The following is a 13,768-nucleotide window of genomic DNA, read 5'->3' as shown; positions in this document are numbered from 1 at the left end:
CCATTCGGAATGGAAAACCGAGGTCGGCTCAATTCCAACCTCCTCCGGACCTATTACCTAATTTTTGCAGGAACTTGGTGGTCTCCTTCATCTTTTGGTGGAAATTCTCGCCTTGCGAAGGCGGAAGGCCACACACGCCCGACGCCATGCTCCTCGATCGAGTTCCAAATCAACGAGTCGGATCACAGAGAATGATGGCTAATACACGAAATGGCGCCCAAGCGATGGCCAGACTCAGGGTCGAAAATTGAATCCGGATGGAATTGGGAACAATTTCTTGAGGAGCTCAACGGGCGAAACAGGCCACAACGATTCAGCGTTTTTCAGCTTAGGAACGACAAAGCCTGCCGGCCAACCAGTCGGGGCCCACGTCAGCTGAGTGGAGGCTGCAGGGGTTGGAGAGGCTGAAGGCTGAAAAGGCCAGGATAGATTGAGCTAGGTGTGGATCAGACTCAATGACGTACCTGGGGCAACGTTTGAGTCGTAGTTGACGTTGTGGGGCTGGCTGCCCGGTTAGGGTGAAATCTGGGTTCTGGCCCAATGGGCTCCGATTTTGAGTGGGTATCCCACCCGATGCATTTTCTGGATCACGAAGTGTGAAGTATTGTGACCGGGGTGGGAATGGGGCTGAGTATGATGGAGGTCAACGAGACGATAAAGTTAAAGCGTGATGACTAGACACGGGCAAAATATGCAAGACAAAAACCCATGCAATGACATGGAATATGCGTAAAAACGGGCCATGGTATGCTTTGAAACAACAATTACCCGCAATTTCAAGCCAGTGCTCTATGATTGAAAAAATGGTTAAATGACAAATCAGTGTACACCAACGCCTATGGGTTGTAAGACACTTAGTTAGCATTTAAAAATCTTCCCTAATAAAGATTGGGGAGACGTATTAAACTGAGGGCCTCTCCTGGATTATGCCACTGAACTAGCCACTATTTCCGCCCCAAAACGAGAATTTCACACTGCAACTGCGGGTCTTTTTGCCATATTTTGGAGTCAGCGTCTCTTGTGCCTGTATTTGTCTCAAATAAGAGAATTTTTTTGGACCCTCGTCTAGTATCAAAATATGCATAAGAATTTGCATAATCATGAAATGTGATCAAAATGCAAATAATCTGTTTTAAAGACACAAAACGCATAACACACATTTTGGCCCACCCTAGTGATGACTAATGACTTTTCAAATAGACTTGCATACCGTTTCAAAGTTTCAGGTGAGTGTCTTTGCGCAACATAGGCTATATTTTCATTGAGCAACGTCATTTGTTTACACCGTGAATTTTAGGCCTCTCACGATATGCTTTGTCCATTCCCTTGTAGAAAAGGTTTGACCTTGGAGCGTCGAGTTCACATTGAATCTTTGTCCGATCCAACAGGAAACGTCAAAGCGCTAGGTCTGGTCTATCTCTAACGTTCAAAATATACGAGTCATGGCAGGTCGGGACTTACGATTCCTCGACCAGGGCCGCCACCTACTTGGAGTGCAATTGCTTGGAGCTTTGCCTCTAAATTTATTAGACTTTGACATCCATCGATAGACAGACAACTTTTGGTTTTTATTTTTCTCAAACCTACCCGAAGAACAGTTATGAGCTGCCTGGCCGAACATGAAACTATCACACTTTAGCCCTTGTTGATAAAGGTACTTTATAAAGCATCTTGACTTCTAGGCAGTCCTGGTAATATACGGAATCCCTTAGAAAGAACCCAACAACGTCTGAAGTTTTCACCCATGGGTCCATTTCAGACTAATTCTTCTTCAAATGCATTCTGCATGCACTAAAACCTCATTATTGTAAGGCTGATGACCATTAGAGGCATGAGGGATGATCAAGAAACAAGTGAAAACAATTAGTGTTAGTGAGATGAAATGACATGAATCCTTCTTTAACCTTGCTTTCATGATAAGTAGAAATTAAAATGATTTGGCTTTATACGTCTCTCAACCTCAATAACTTACCTGCCCTGAAACTATCAAGCCAAAATGTATAAGTGTCATTCTCAAATTCAAACAGACAAGTGGAGGAAGGTTAAAGATAGTTAAGTAGCAAAACAACACACCATAGATGATACCCTCCTATATTTCCCCAAGTCAACTGATTTCTCTTTTTGAAAAGAAAATATCAATTTCATGTTCAATTTGATCCATGGTGGAGAGATCTCCTTTGAACTGCATAATGCATTTTGCTCTCTCTATTGATTTCATATGCACTTATTGTTAGAATTTAGGTCCTTTTAAACCCCTTTTAACACTTTTAGGTTGAATTTTTACAGTCTTTTTTATGGCTCTCCATGGCCTTTTTGAGTTTTATGCCTTTTGCGCCTCACTAATGATTAAAAATGAGCATGAGTATCCAACAAGTGGCCTTTTTAGTTGTCTTTTACTTCAACTGTTTTGCTGATTACATTTACATGGGCTTGAAATGGGATTAATTGTAATTGTTTGTTTGCCAATCAATACTCATTACTAGGGCACGGCAAATATGGAAGAAAATAGACAGCAAAATATGCCCATAAATATGCAACAAAAATGGCAAATCATGTAAAAAAAATATTCAACGCATTCAGCAACTTTGCTACTATTTTTAGGCCTTACTGCCTATCAATGAAAACACTTTATAAGTTAAATGTTAAAAACGAAATGTTCATTTATGTACCAGAGCGAAGTGAATTTAATCAGAATATTGCATGTTTTGTAAAACTGTCATCTTAAATGGAATGCACAGCGCTTATTATTTATTTTATACATTTTCCTATTTTCACATAGTATACAAGCTTATCAAGTGCAATCAATCATGGACTTCTAGAAACAAAAAACGAGCTTCCCGCCAAATTAGGCTCCTCTTGGTCGTTGCAACTCTGAGCCACTTTTCAAATGAAAGCATTAGGATAATAAACTCTTCCGGACCTACCTCAACCCAATTGTCCTCTACGGCCTTCACCTTTGGCTTCCGAACTCCACCCAATCCGCCGTGAAGTCCGCCGATGCGACCTTTACTAAGTTCCTCAAACGTTACCTGTGCATGCCCCAATATGCCAACAATGTATGGACGCATTTTCTATGCGAAGCTGAGCCCCTCACAATTGGGCTGGCAAGGTTAGTGTCCAACAGTGTTGGGAACCTGACCTTTCCAGAGGTGATGTCCGGACGCAAGTTGTCCTTCCAGTCAAGGACTTGTTTACACCTTATTGTCCTTGACCGACATCCCTTCGGTTCGGAGTATTGGCGGTCAAGCACCTTTGTCCGGCTCATGGCCAAATGCCATCAAGGACGGGGGCTAAACCAGACTGTTTAATCTGGCCCATCCTCTTCTCTGCAATATCCAAGAATTTCATCATTTACCTCTACCCACCGGTTTATGTACTATCTGCAATTTGCCTCTTCACTTTTTTCATGTGCACTGAACCAATCCTTGTTAAATTCATTGTGTTTTCGCTTTCTAATCAACTGTTTTATCAGTCTTGACTGACCTGACCACTTCATTCTTTTATCTTTGAATTGCTTTTTGTATCTGATATGTATACATAGAGTTTTATACATTTTACAACCTGACATGACCAAGAGTTGCAAGTAAAGTAGTTTGTTTCAATGTTATGTTGTCAAAAGGTAATGATGCAGACAAAGAGGCCGAAAATTAGAGTTTTATTTAGAACTTACTGCATAACTTTGACCAGTTCCCTAAGCGTAGTTTTGGGCTCGAAATTGGCCAAGTTCATCTATTTCACAAGACCTTGTGGTCGTACACAGTGCTTCTTTTGAGGAAACTGAATGGTTTAGGCAATAACAAATTTTTGCTTTCCTTTGCATTTCAAATCTCTAGTCCGTCATTAAGCCTTGCTGCCGTCTGAGTCAAAGTCTTGGGAGCTGACGGTAGGTCTGGGAAGATATTGCTCTTTTTATAAGGCCTCAAATCTACATTTGCAAGATCTGGAAGACCATTATTCGTATCTTCATGGCACCTCGTTCTCAAGCCGTCATAAACTTGTTCTGGGCCAAAGTCATTGACTGGGTTCTCAAAACAGATGGGATCGAGTGGTCATGAGGTGGTGGGGTTTAAAAAGTTTATTCAAACAGACCGATCTTCATTGGGTTGCTGGTTATGGAATCCAGAGCATTGCCAAGAGAGATGAAACCATGATATCCGGTTGACTCAATGAGGATATTGCTGGTGAGTGGCGTTCTCTATTATTTCAACAGTGCTTTCATGTCTTTGGATAGCCCGCTCATTGTTCCAGCTGCTCTGTTGCTGTCGTCAACTTGAAGTTCCTTTGACTTGGCTCTCAAGGCTCTTCCAGTCCAATGGTCTTCTTGGACAATCCAAGGGCAAAATCCCCCGGGTCTGGAGGTACCTCTAGCTGGCTGAAGAAGGCTCACTTGCCAATATCAGGAGATGGGTAAACGGCCTCGCGCTTTGGATAGGTTGACCTCAGGGCAGGCCTCCTTGGCCGCGGTTGATGAATAGGTTTTCTCCGAAGGCAAGAGTCGGACCCACGCCCTCTGGGGAACCATGTTGTGCTCTATCGACCACTCACTTTGACAATCAATGGGTCATGGATAGCCTTAAACTACAATGTAACACTCTCTCTTGATGTGTTTGCTACTACAGAATTCAATGTTTTGCCACCAAGTTGGCTTTGGCATCAGCTGAACTGATGCGACGAGAGCGCCAAAATTACAGCTTACTGCCAAGGAATGCCAAGTCAGCCTCACAATTACAACGAGCAGTCTATACATATATAGTCTTAGATTTTTACCCAATTGCCCCTACTGCAAGTAACAGATAGTTTCGTGAACGCGCATTCTGAAATACGACTGGGTAAAATTTACTACTGCTGCATTTCATAATTTGCGTTCACAAAACCACGTGGTCACCATTGATTCACTTCTGCAACTCAGCATTATGGTGTAGGGCGTTTTAGATCACCCAAGACTTGGGGTGTTTGGTTGGATCAAACTCAAGAGGACAGGTACAGCCTACCTGAACCTCTCTATTTTGTTGACTTTTGCAAATGGAGAGAAAACAGGGAGATGCATTTGATCTTTAAATTTGTTTTTGTAGACCAATAATTGTTTCAAGTTTGAGCAGTAAAAAATTTTGATGTAGCATAATTTTCATTTTAAGTATACCATTGGTGACAACCCAAATAGAAACAGAAGATTCCTGAAAGCTTCTGGCTAAAGACCTACTTCTCCGTCTGATCATGCGGCTCGGAAGTAAATGACATGATCCCCCCCAAAAAGGATAAAAAAAAATCAAAATCCACATCAGTGGCCCAGCTTTTCAAATGAAATCTATATGCTGTAACTCAAACCATGGGCGATGAAATGTACTGTAATTTTGCCATGGCTTGAAATGGCATTGTCTCCATGTGACGAAAATGATGAGCCTGGAAAGGAATGACCATGCCCTGAATGGGCGATGCCATCCATTCCAGCTAGAGGGCTTGTCAGAGAAAAGTCACTCCAAACAAGCCATTTGAGAGTTTACTTTGAACACATTTTGGTAGTTGGGCAGCAGGGTGCCGGGCTGATCGACTTCTCTTGCGTTACTCAGTTTCAATCAAAGCAGACCAACGAGCCATCAACTCACTGGCTCCCTGAATTCGGAACTTCATTTTGAGAGAAAAAAATGTTCAAAGTCGATCCCCATCGCACACACCAGACAGCCGGCAGGGAGGCAAAAAATCTCAGAAATCTCGTGAGTGTCGCTTCTCTGACTAGCCCTCTAATTCCAGCTACTTTGATTTTTAGTGCACTTCATGACAATCGTCACCCTGGCCCAACAGCACGTTGATCGAGGATGCGTGATTCTTCTCTCGTCTCTCCATCCATCCATACAGCGAGCGAACGAGCGAGTCAGAGGCCACGCAGTCCATTGAAAAAGGAAGGACTGACTGACTGACTGCCTGACCGATGGACTGAGAGTCCTGAGAAAGAGACAGAGACAGCGCTCATGTGGACCATCCACCCGACACACTCCCCTGGAAACACGTGTCCGCCCATGGGCCCCATCCCGCCCCCACACTGATAGTGCACGTCCACGCTCGTTCACCGGCCGCCCGTCCCCTCCCCCAGATCTCCCCTAGATCGGGGTCCTGGGTCCAGCATGGCGCGTCATCGGGATGTGCGGAACATGGACACGGGCGAATTCGAAGACGATTACGACTACGGCTCGTCGTACGGCTCGTCCTACATGGACGAGACCTCGCTGTCCACCTCGGTCGAGCGCGATTACATGTATCGCCGGGGCTCGGTGGGGGCCTCCGGGCACACGCCCAAAATGGGCCATTTCTTGGCCCGCCGGTCCGATTCCATTAGCTCCGTGCCCGAAGAAGAGGAAGAGGACGAAGGCGGGCAGGCCGGACAGCGGGCGGGCGGGACGGATGGGGCTGGACGGGGCCGCGTTCGAGCGCGTTCGGATTCGGAAACCTCGAGTAGTTCCAACCCCGAGGACGACGTGGACCCGCTCAATGAGGAAGAGGCCGGCAGACTGGCCCAATGCTTGGAACAGATTCTGGACATCGTGGGCGACTCCATCCCCGAGAGCTCCATCCGGGAAGTGGTCAAACGCTGCGATTTCAACCCCGAAGTGGCCTTGAACACCCTGCTCAACAACCCCATCAAGAGCATCGGACGACGCGCGCCCAGTCTCACGCCTAAACCCCAGCCTATTGTGGCGCCAGTGCCCGCGCCCGCGCCCGCGCCGCCGCCGGTGGTGGTGGCCGCCGAGCCGCCCGTGGTGGCCGCCCGACCCAAGCCCAAGTGGTTGAAGGCCGAGGCCATGAGCGGGCCTCGATCTCGGAGTGCCAGTCCGGCGGTCAGTGCCGCCAACGGCAAGTGGCGGGACACGGCCCCGCCCAGCGTGAGCACACCCAAAGTGTCCATGCGAAAAGGCGAATTGGACGCGCGGGCGCGGTACCAAAAGGAGCGGGCTGGCGCCCAGGTCCCGCTGAACTTGGTGGTGGTGGGCCATGTGGACTCCGGCAAGTCGACCTTGATGGGCCACCTCCTGTTGGCCTTGGGCCAGGTCAGCGCCAAACTCATGCACAAATACGAGACCGAGTCCAAGAAGCTGGGCAAACAGTCCTTCGCCTTGGCCTGGGTCCTGGACGAGAGCGCGGAGGAGCGCGAGCGCGGCATCACCATGGACGTGGGTCAGCACAAGTTCCAGACGGCCAGCAAGTGCGTCACGCTCTTAGATGCGCCCGGTCACAAGGACTTCATCCCCCACATGATCAGCGGGGCCTATCAGGCCGATGTGTCCATTCTCGTGGTGAACGCCACGCGCGGCGAGTTCGAGGCGGGCTTCGAGATGGGCGGGCAGACCCGTGAGCACGCTCTCCTTGTCAGATCGCTGGGTGTGTCTCAGCTCGTGGTGGCCGTGAACAAATTGGACACGGTGGGCTGGGATCTGGCTCGGTTGGCCGACATCACGGCCAAGCTGGCCCACTTCCTCCGCCAGGTGGGCTTCAAGGAGTCGGACGTGGTGTACGTGCCTTGCTCGGGCTTCACCGGGGACAATCTGATCCGACCCAGTCCCCATCTGAGCTCGTGGTACACGGGACCCACCCTGGTGGAAGCTATCGACGCCTTCAAGCCGCCCGAGCGATTGGTGGACAAACCGTTCCGCATGTTCATCTCCGACATCTACAAGGGTCAGGCCTCGGGCATTTGTTGCGCGGGTCGCATCGAGTCCGGACTCGTGCTCAAGGAGGACAAGGTGCTCATCATGCCCCTTCAAGAGGTGGCCACCGTCAAGAGTGTCCAGCAAGACGAACTCTCCGTGTTATCGGCCTTTGCCGGCGACCATTGCTCTCTCGTGCTAGTGGGTCCGGATCAAACCAGTCTCGCCAACGGGATGGTGCTGTGCGACCCGCAGAATCCCATTCCCGTGACCAAGCGGTTCGAGGCCCGGATTGTGATCTTCAATATCGACATTCCCATCACCAAGGGCTACACGGTGGTGTTGCATTATGGGAGTGTGCAAGTTCAGGCCGTGCTCAAGCGGCTCCTCACGCAGATCCACAAGTCCACGGGCGAGGTCATCAAGAACAAGCCCCGGTGTCTGACCAAGGCGTGCAGTGCTGTGGTGGAGGTGGCCTTGGACACGCCCATCTGCTTGGAGACGTACTCGCATATCAGAGAGTTGGGGCGGTTCATGCTCCGAAATGGGGGCAAGACCATCGCTGCGGGCGTGGTGACCAAGATTCTATGAACTGGAATGGCAATTCGCCTCTTGCCCATTATTGCCTTTGTCTCTCTGCTACCTTGAACCAATTGGGGAAACTCTCAAACACACACACACAAACAAACGAATGAACCACACACGGCTCCTCTTTTCTTTTTTATTTTATCATTATTCCTTCTTCTTAGCCAGAATCTTTGTCATTTTTACCGGTAACATGGGAATCGTCAAATGTCATGTTTTCCTCGGAATACACCTACTTCCCCGGGAAAGAGTTTTATACCGCCACATATATGCCTTCTTTCCAATAACGCCCGTTTCACCACTGTTTTCTAGCCATGGCGTTCTTCAAGGCGGTTCTATTCATGTCCTTGGGCGTGCTCTTCCATGCCGCTTATTCGGTGGCCGAGTGGCGATACTACTCGCGGAAAACCGATCAAGACACCGAGTCCATTCCCTGGGACATCATCATCCAGACCCTGGCCGGGTTCCTGTTGGCCATGATCGCCGTGCTGAATATCGCCGGCGAGTTCAAGGAGATCCGAGCCACGGTCGAGCTGTCTCAGAAGTCCTGGGAGGATGTTCGCAATCGGCCCAGTTTCTACTTGTTCAATCATCGAGCCATGGCCTTGTCCCCGGATTACGTACCTCCGAGTCCGTCGGCGAGTGGAATGGGGCGGTCGCATTTGACCAAGATCCCCGACAAGTACTTGTCATAATCTGGCTATTTTGCGTATCGTCTTGTGATCTCTATTGCGACCATTATTCATTCCCATGAAGGTCTTTTGTCATGTTCATTAGGTAAAATCGAGTGATTCTTCTCTCTTTGTTTTACTCCAGAAATAAATAAGTCGGAAAAATAGGTAAACGGACTGGCTAACTCAAGCCTTTTCTATTTCAAAACCAGTAAGAAACAAAAAGATTGAAAGCCCTTTTTGGCCACAAGTCAATGGAATTAAATAATGATTGTTGAAAACTTTTGCAACCTGCAAAGGGGTCAATGGCAACAAAAGTCCCCAATTGTTAAAGTGCTCGTTGTGTGCTTTAAACCGATGTCCAAGAGCTTAATCTACAAGAGAAAGAAATGCCAAGATACAAATAAAAGGTCTTTTATTGATTTCAAGAACCAGATGATCATTCATCTTAAACATAAATTACGAGTGGTTTCCTTCATGATTCATACCAATTAGCTCCTTTCTAAAACCACTCCCATCATCTCAAGTAGTAACAGTAGCTAAGATCTATTTCAAATGCTCATAAGGGGAATAAGGAGGAGGATGGTGAGGGTGGAAAAAATGTTCTTTTTCGAAAGAATGAACACCCAAATTCCAGAGCCAAGGAACAAACAAACGACTAACCCTCAGCATCGGGTTTCGTAGAGTCCACTTCGGCCAATGTATCGCACCCATTTGATGACGTCGTGATCGGAATAATTAAGTTTCGGCTCGAACACCTTCAGATATCGAACTTTAAAGCCCGAAGGAGCAAATGGGACCTGAAAGAAGCAAATCAATCTCAGAACCCGCCGACAATTATTTGTTCAGTTGACAAGGGGTCTCACCTCGAAGTTCATGGAAATCGGTGGGCGGGTCCATTTCTTTTTGCTATCAGTTTGGAGCAACTCGATCTCAGCCGAGATTTGAGACTCCTTCATGCCAGCCATTCGCTTGATTCTACATTAAAAAAAGGATAAGGACATGATGATCGATTGAAGCACATGAGATAAATGCGTTTATACAAGTAAATAAATATAAATGAAATTGCTTACTTCCAGACAATGGCGTTCTCGGAGGCTTTGTATTTAGCTTTGCCTTTCATGCAGATCAATTGAACTCCGGAGGTGTTGAGCGGGGTCGGGATGCGAACCTCGATCTTCTGGGCCAACAGCGACGGCTTGAAGTTGGACTTGATGACCACTTTGACCTCGAGTTTGGTCCGACCTACCTCTCTCACCAACGGGATCACTCGGAACGGAAGAGATATGTCTTTGGTGGTCCGATATCTGACGTAGAATTTAATAAACGTTAAAAAAAAAAATGAAGGAAAAAAAACCGAGCTCCAAAATGTGAGAGGTTGCAAGAAAATCTTGCGATTCTTTCCGAGAATGTATTTCTTTTAAAAATGGTGTCAGTTGGGACGACAGTTTCAAGGACAGCAATTGGGACAAAAAAGCTTTTCAAGTTGAATGAAATATGAAATACATTTTTTGCCTTGAAACATTTCAACAAGCTTTGCTCGGGTTCATGGGTTCGATCCCAGGTATCCCCCTCCCCCCCCCCATACTTTAGTGGATTATATATCGCCTTGAACGGCGGTCCTTGAACCCCGAAATGGGACAGTCTAGTATACATAATATATATGTTGTCAAATGTCTATCCAATGAGACCAAAACTCGCAATAAAGATTTCTGTTAATACAAAAATAACACTGATCTGGCTACAGAGGGCGCTTTAGCTCAGTGCTCAGCTCAACAAGAGATTCTTTAAGACAAGTTTCGAATCCAAGATCTAAGACAGGACAGGCTACGCAAGGCATTCTATCTGGTCAAAAGCCTCAGAACTATTGATTTTCCTTTTCTTCTCCAGATTAATCTTTTATATGGATACAAAAATACAAGCAAAAAAAATGTTGCTTTATGAAATGCATTAATGCTGCAACGTTGCAGCAACAATTTGTGACTAACATTGGCTCATTGCTGGCATATATATGTCAGCCTAACCATCTCTTGGCCACATTGAATTGAATCAAAAATCCTGTTCTCCCTTAAGTGCCAAATTTGATCTTTTAGATGGGTCACGTCAAGAAAAGAGCCTTGTCAACGGTAGATGGCGATAGCTTCTGAAGTGATGACATCAAATTGGAAATGTCCATTCAGCTAAAATTATTTACATCTGTTTGTTACCTACATATTCTCATGGGGAAATTGATTGATATTTAATTTTCATTTTTGACCAAAGCAACTCATCAAGGCAGGATAACAGCCTCAGGAACTGTCGGGTAACACTTTGTTTTGTTTTGTTGGCTTGTTACGAAGTCAGATGGCAGCTCTCTCGCTCGGCCTACCATCTGAATGATGCGTATCCCAATAGAGGGACATTCCCGCTTCGTCATCACAACCAACATCAATTATTACCTCACCCTCGGGAATGACCACAGGTTCGTCCATTTAAGCTGTTAAAGCAGCAACTTCTGCTGTAATTAAATACCGCAAAGAAGCTTGAACTCGGCTTCCCTGGGATCGAACCAGGATACCAATACGGTACCCCAGCAAGCCTTGTCGGATATCACGTTTGGACAATCCTTTGACTGTAAAGGTGAGTCGATTTTTTAACCGTCCCGAAGCTACGATTCGAGGTAACGGCTTTATTAGCAAACGGGGCTCCGGACTCTAAAACCACGGCAGACAACTTCTTAGCAAAACAAATCTTACCTCATCAATTCGTATTCACCATCGGGTGGAATGAACGAAATGGCATGCTCGGTTTCGAACTTGCTCAACTTGACGCACTGATGGAATTGACAGTCATCGATGGCGATGGAGCTCTTGGTGCGACTGGTCTCTTCGCCCGATTTCCCCTTGGCATCCACCACGATCTTGTCATTAATACCAAACTTGCACTCGGGCATACCCGACAGATACGACTTCATCACCACTTTACCCGCCACGTGAGCCGACAAAACCTGGCCTGAAAATGAGGGCAAAATCATGCATAAATTCCACGCATGGTCGTCATCTTAGGTCTCAATCTGACATGAGGCGTTGACCCGTTGAACTGTTGAACTGTTGACCTTACCTTGAGGGGACATGAGTAGGTTGACGTACTCCAAGACGTCGAGGAAGAGCTCGTTGCGACGATACTTGATGCCTTCACGTCGCCATCCGATTTGACCGGTCACCTGCGACGTGATGGCGGTTTGCTCCTCACGACTCGTGGATTTGATGCCTTGCTGGGTGATGAAGGTCTTCAAGATACCAGTGTCCGTGTTTTGGGGATAGCCAAAGTCCAAGAGTTCTGAGAGGACAATGAAATGTGATTGAGAGATTACTGTGTACCCTCCATGGATTAGAATAGAATGGAGAGACAAAACCAGAGGAAGTATGGTCATGGATATGGACAGCCAAGGCCTGATTAAGAATGACAAATGTTTGATTCAATGCTACAGGGCACATGGTTGAAATGGGAGATACCCTAAGGCATTTTTCGGGAACATAAAATAACAGAGAAAAAAATTTGATTTCGTTGCTTCTTGCGATTTGCAGTTCAGATAGAAAGAACAACAAAGTAAAGACTAAGAGTTACACGCAACTATTACATGGAAATGAGGATCAAACTGAGTTATTTCATGAATATGAAGATTTTCATCAGTTTTAACGCTAAAATTTTATTTCAAAATTACAAAAGAAAAAATTCAAATAATTATTTCTCTCCGGGTTGGACGTCTTTGTATCTTTATGTTACATAGATTATGCGCAATTTACAAATAAAGATAACACACTTATCCTACACCCAAGTCGCTTTTTTCCAAGTTTCTGAACATATATACAAAAAACAACAATATTTTTGACCCCACAGTTGCAACCGCAGACCCAGGATATGAGCATGTTCATCTTACCATCCAGGAGCTCGTAGATGAGGACAAAGTTGTTCTTGACGTTCTCTTCGGAGATCTTGCCGAAGTAGGCGGCCATGACGTCGCACATCTTCAGGAGGAACTCGAACACCATGGCGGCGTTCACGTTCTGCTTGGTGACGGCGGCCAGCCAAATGTTCGACCGCTTAATATGGAAGAACGACGTGCGCGCAATGTTCGTCACGGGCGAGCGGACTTGTTGGCGGGCGTGGATCACGTTCACGCGGAACGCGTCCACCGCGTTCCGACCAATATCATCTCTGGATAGAAGCAAGACCAGAAAGTAGTATCAAAACATTTAACTACGGAATCACCAGCAAACCTGCCGGCCCCCAAAAAATTATGAGTAAGCCATGAATATAAAGATATTTTTTTTTATACCTATAAGGGTATAGTTATGTTTTTTGGTGGTTGCTAGTTTTTCTGTTTTGTTTGATTTTTCACTGACTTTTATAACCGCTACAGGGAATGTGATGCCCAATGAGACCTATTAAAATGAAAGATTATAGCGGTTCTTTATTTTAAAAGGTTAATTGCCATTTCTTATCGTCAGATCTACTTTTGGTAAAACATATGGAGGGATCTAAAATCAATTCATCAAACTTCAAACACGTTGGGCTCTAATGTTTTGCTCTAAAACACATTTAACACCTGATTATATTGTTTGAAATATTGCACACCTTAATCTACTATCATATTTTTGAAGTTCAAAATATTATTTCTTAGCACTACAATTCTGGTGATAATGAGATATTCAAGCTCAAAGACCTCGAGTTTCAGGTAAAGTTTTTTTTTTGGATTAACTAAGGATTAATTCTGGATTTTCATGATGGATTTATTTAGTCAGTAATAGTTTGTTGGTCTATATTTAGTGGAAGCTTTCCTCATGGGATCCCCAGCAGTTCCAGACGAAAAATTAATCATTTATTTAGCTTAAT

At 45.8% G+C, this 13,768-nt stretch overlaps 4 protein-coding genes across 4 annotated transcripts in view; 2 read left to right on the top strand and 2 right to left on the bottom strand.

Moving 5' to 3' along the window:
- The window catches only part of LOC131882091 (26S proteasome non-ATPase regulatory subunit 11-like), a 3,933-nt gene extending 3,585 nt beyond the window's left edge, over window positions 1–348 (bottom strand). Inside the window, exon 1 of the mRNA XM_059229131.1 lies at window positions 58–348. Coding sequence (XP_059085114.1) covers window positions 58–148 — 91 coding nt within the window. The 5' untranslated portion in view covers window positions 149–348. The remainder of the gene's footprint in view (window positions 1–57) is intronic.
- A 5,511-nt stretch (window positions 349–5,859) lies between these two features.
- On the top strand, window positions 5,860–8,534 carry LOC131881775 (protein HBS1-like). Its single transcript, XM_059228731.1, has one exon. It carries the CDS (start codon window positions 6,120–6,122, stop codon window positions 8,226–8,228), a length of 2,109 nt encoding a protein of 702 aa, XP_059084714.1. The 5' UTR covers window positions 5,860–6,119; the 3' UTR covers window positions 8,229–8,534.
- A 2-nt stretch (window positions 8,535–8,536) lies between these two features.
- On the top strand, window positions 8,537–9,066 carry LOC131881777 (ER membrane protein complex subunit 5-like). Its single transcript, XM_059228734.1, has one exon. It carries the CDS (start codon window positions 8,537–8,539, stop codon window positions 8,915–8,917), a length of 381 nt encoding a protein of 126 aa, XP_059084717.1. The 3' UTR covers window positions 8,918–9,066.
- Window positions 9,067–9,291: 225 nt separating this feature from the next.
- The window catches only part of LOC131881776 (AP-2 complex subunit mu), a 5,687-nt gene continuing 1,210 nt past the window's right edge, over window positions 9,292–13,768 (bottom strand). Inside the window, exons 2-7 of the mRNA XM_059228733.1 lie at window positions 12,813–13,090; window positions 11,993–12,211; window positions 11,629–11,884; window positions 9,967–10,200; window positions 9,760–9,871; window positions 9,292–9,693 (exon numbers count right to left, since the gene is read on the bottom strand). Of these exons, the coding sequence (XP_059084716.1) occupies window positions 9,559–9,693; window positions 9,760–9,871; window positions 9,967–10,200; window positions 11,629–11,884; window positions 11,993–12,211; window positions 12,813–13,090 (1,234 nt within the window). The 3' untranslated portion in view covers window positions 9,292–9,558. The remainder of the gene's footprint in view (window positions 9,694–9,759; window positions 9,872–9,966; window positions 10,201–11,628; window positions 11,885–11,992; window positions 12,212–12,812; window positions 13,091–13,768) is intronic.

This window comes from Tigriopus californicus, chromosome 6 (genome assembly GCF_007210705.1).
Source record: "Tigriopus californicus strain San Diego chromosome 6, Tcal_SD_v2.1, whole genome shotgun sequence".
NCBI lineage: Eukaryota > Metazoa > Arthropoda > Copepoda > Harpacticoida > Harpacticidae > Tigriopus > Tigriopus californicus.
The sequence above is the reverse complement of the archived record's forward strand: the minus strand, read 5'-3'. Positions and strand labels throughout refer to the sequence as shown.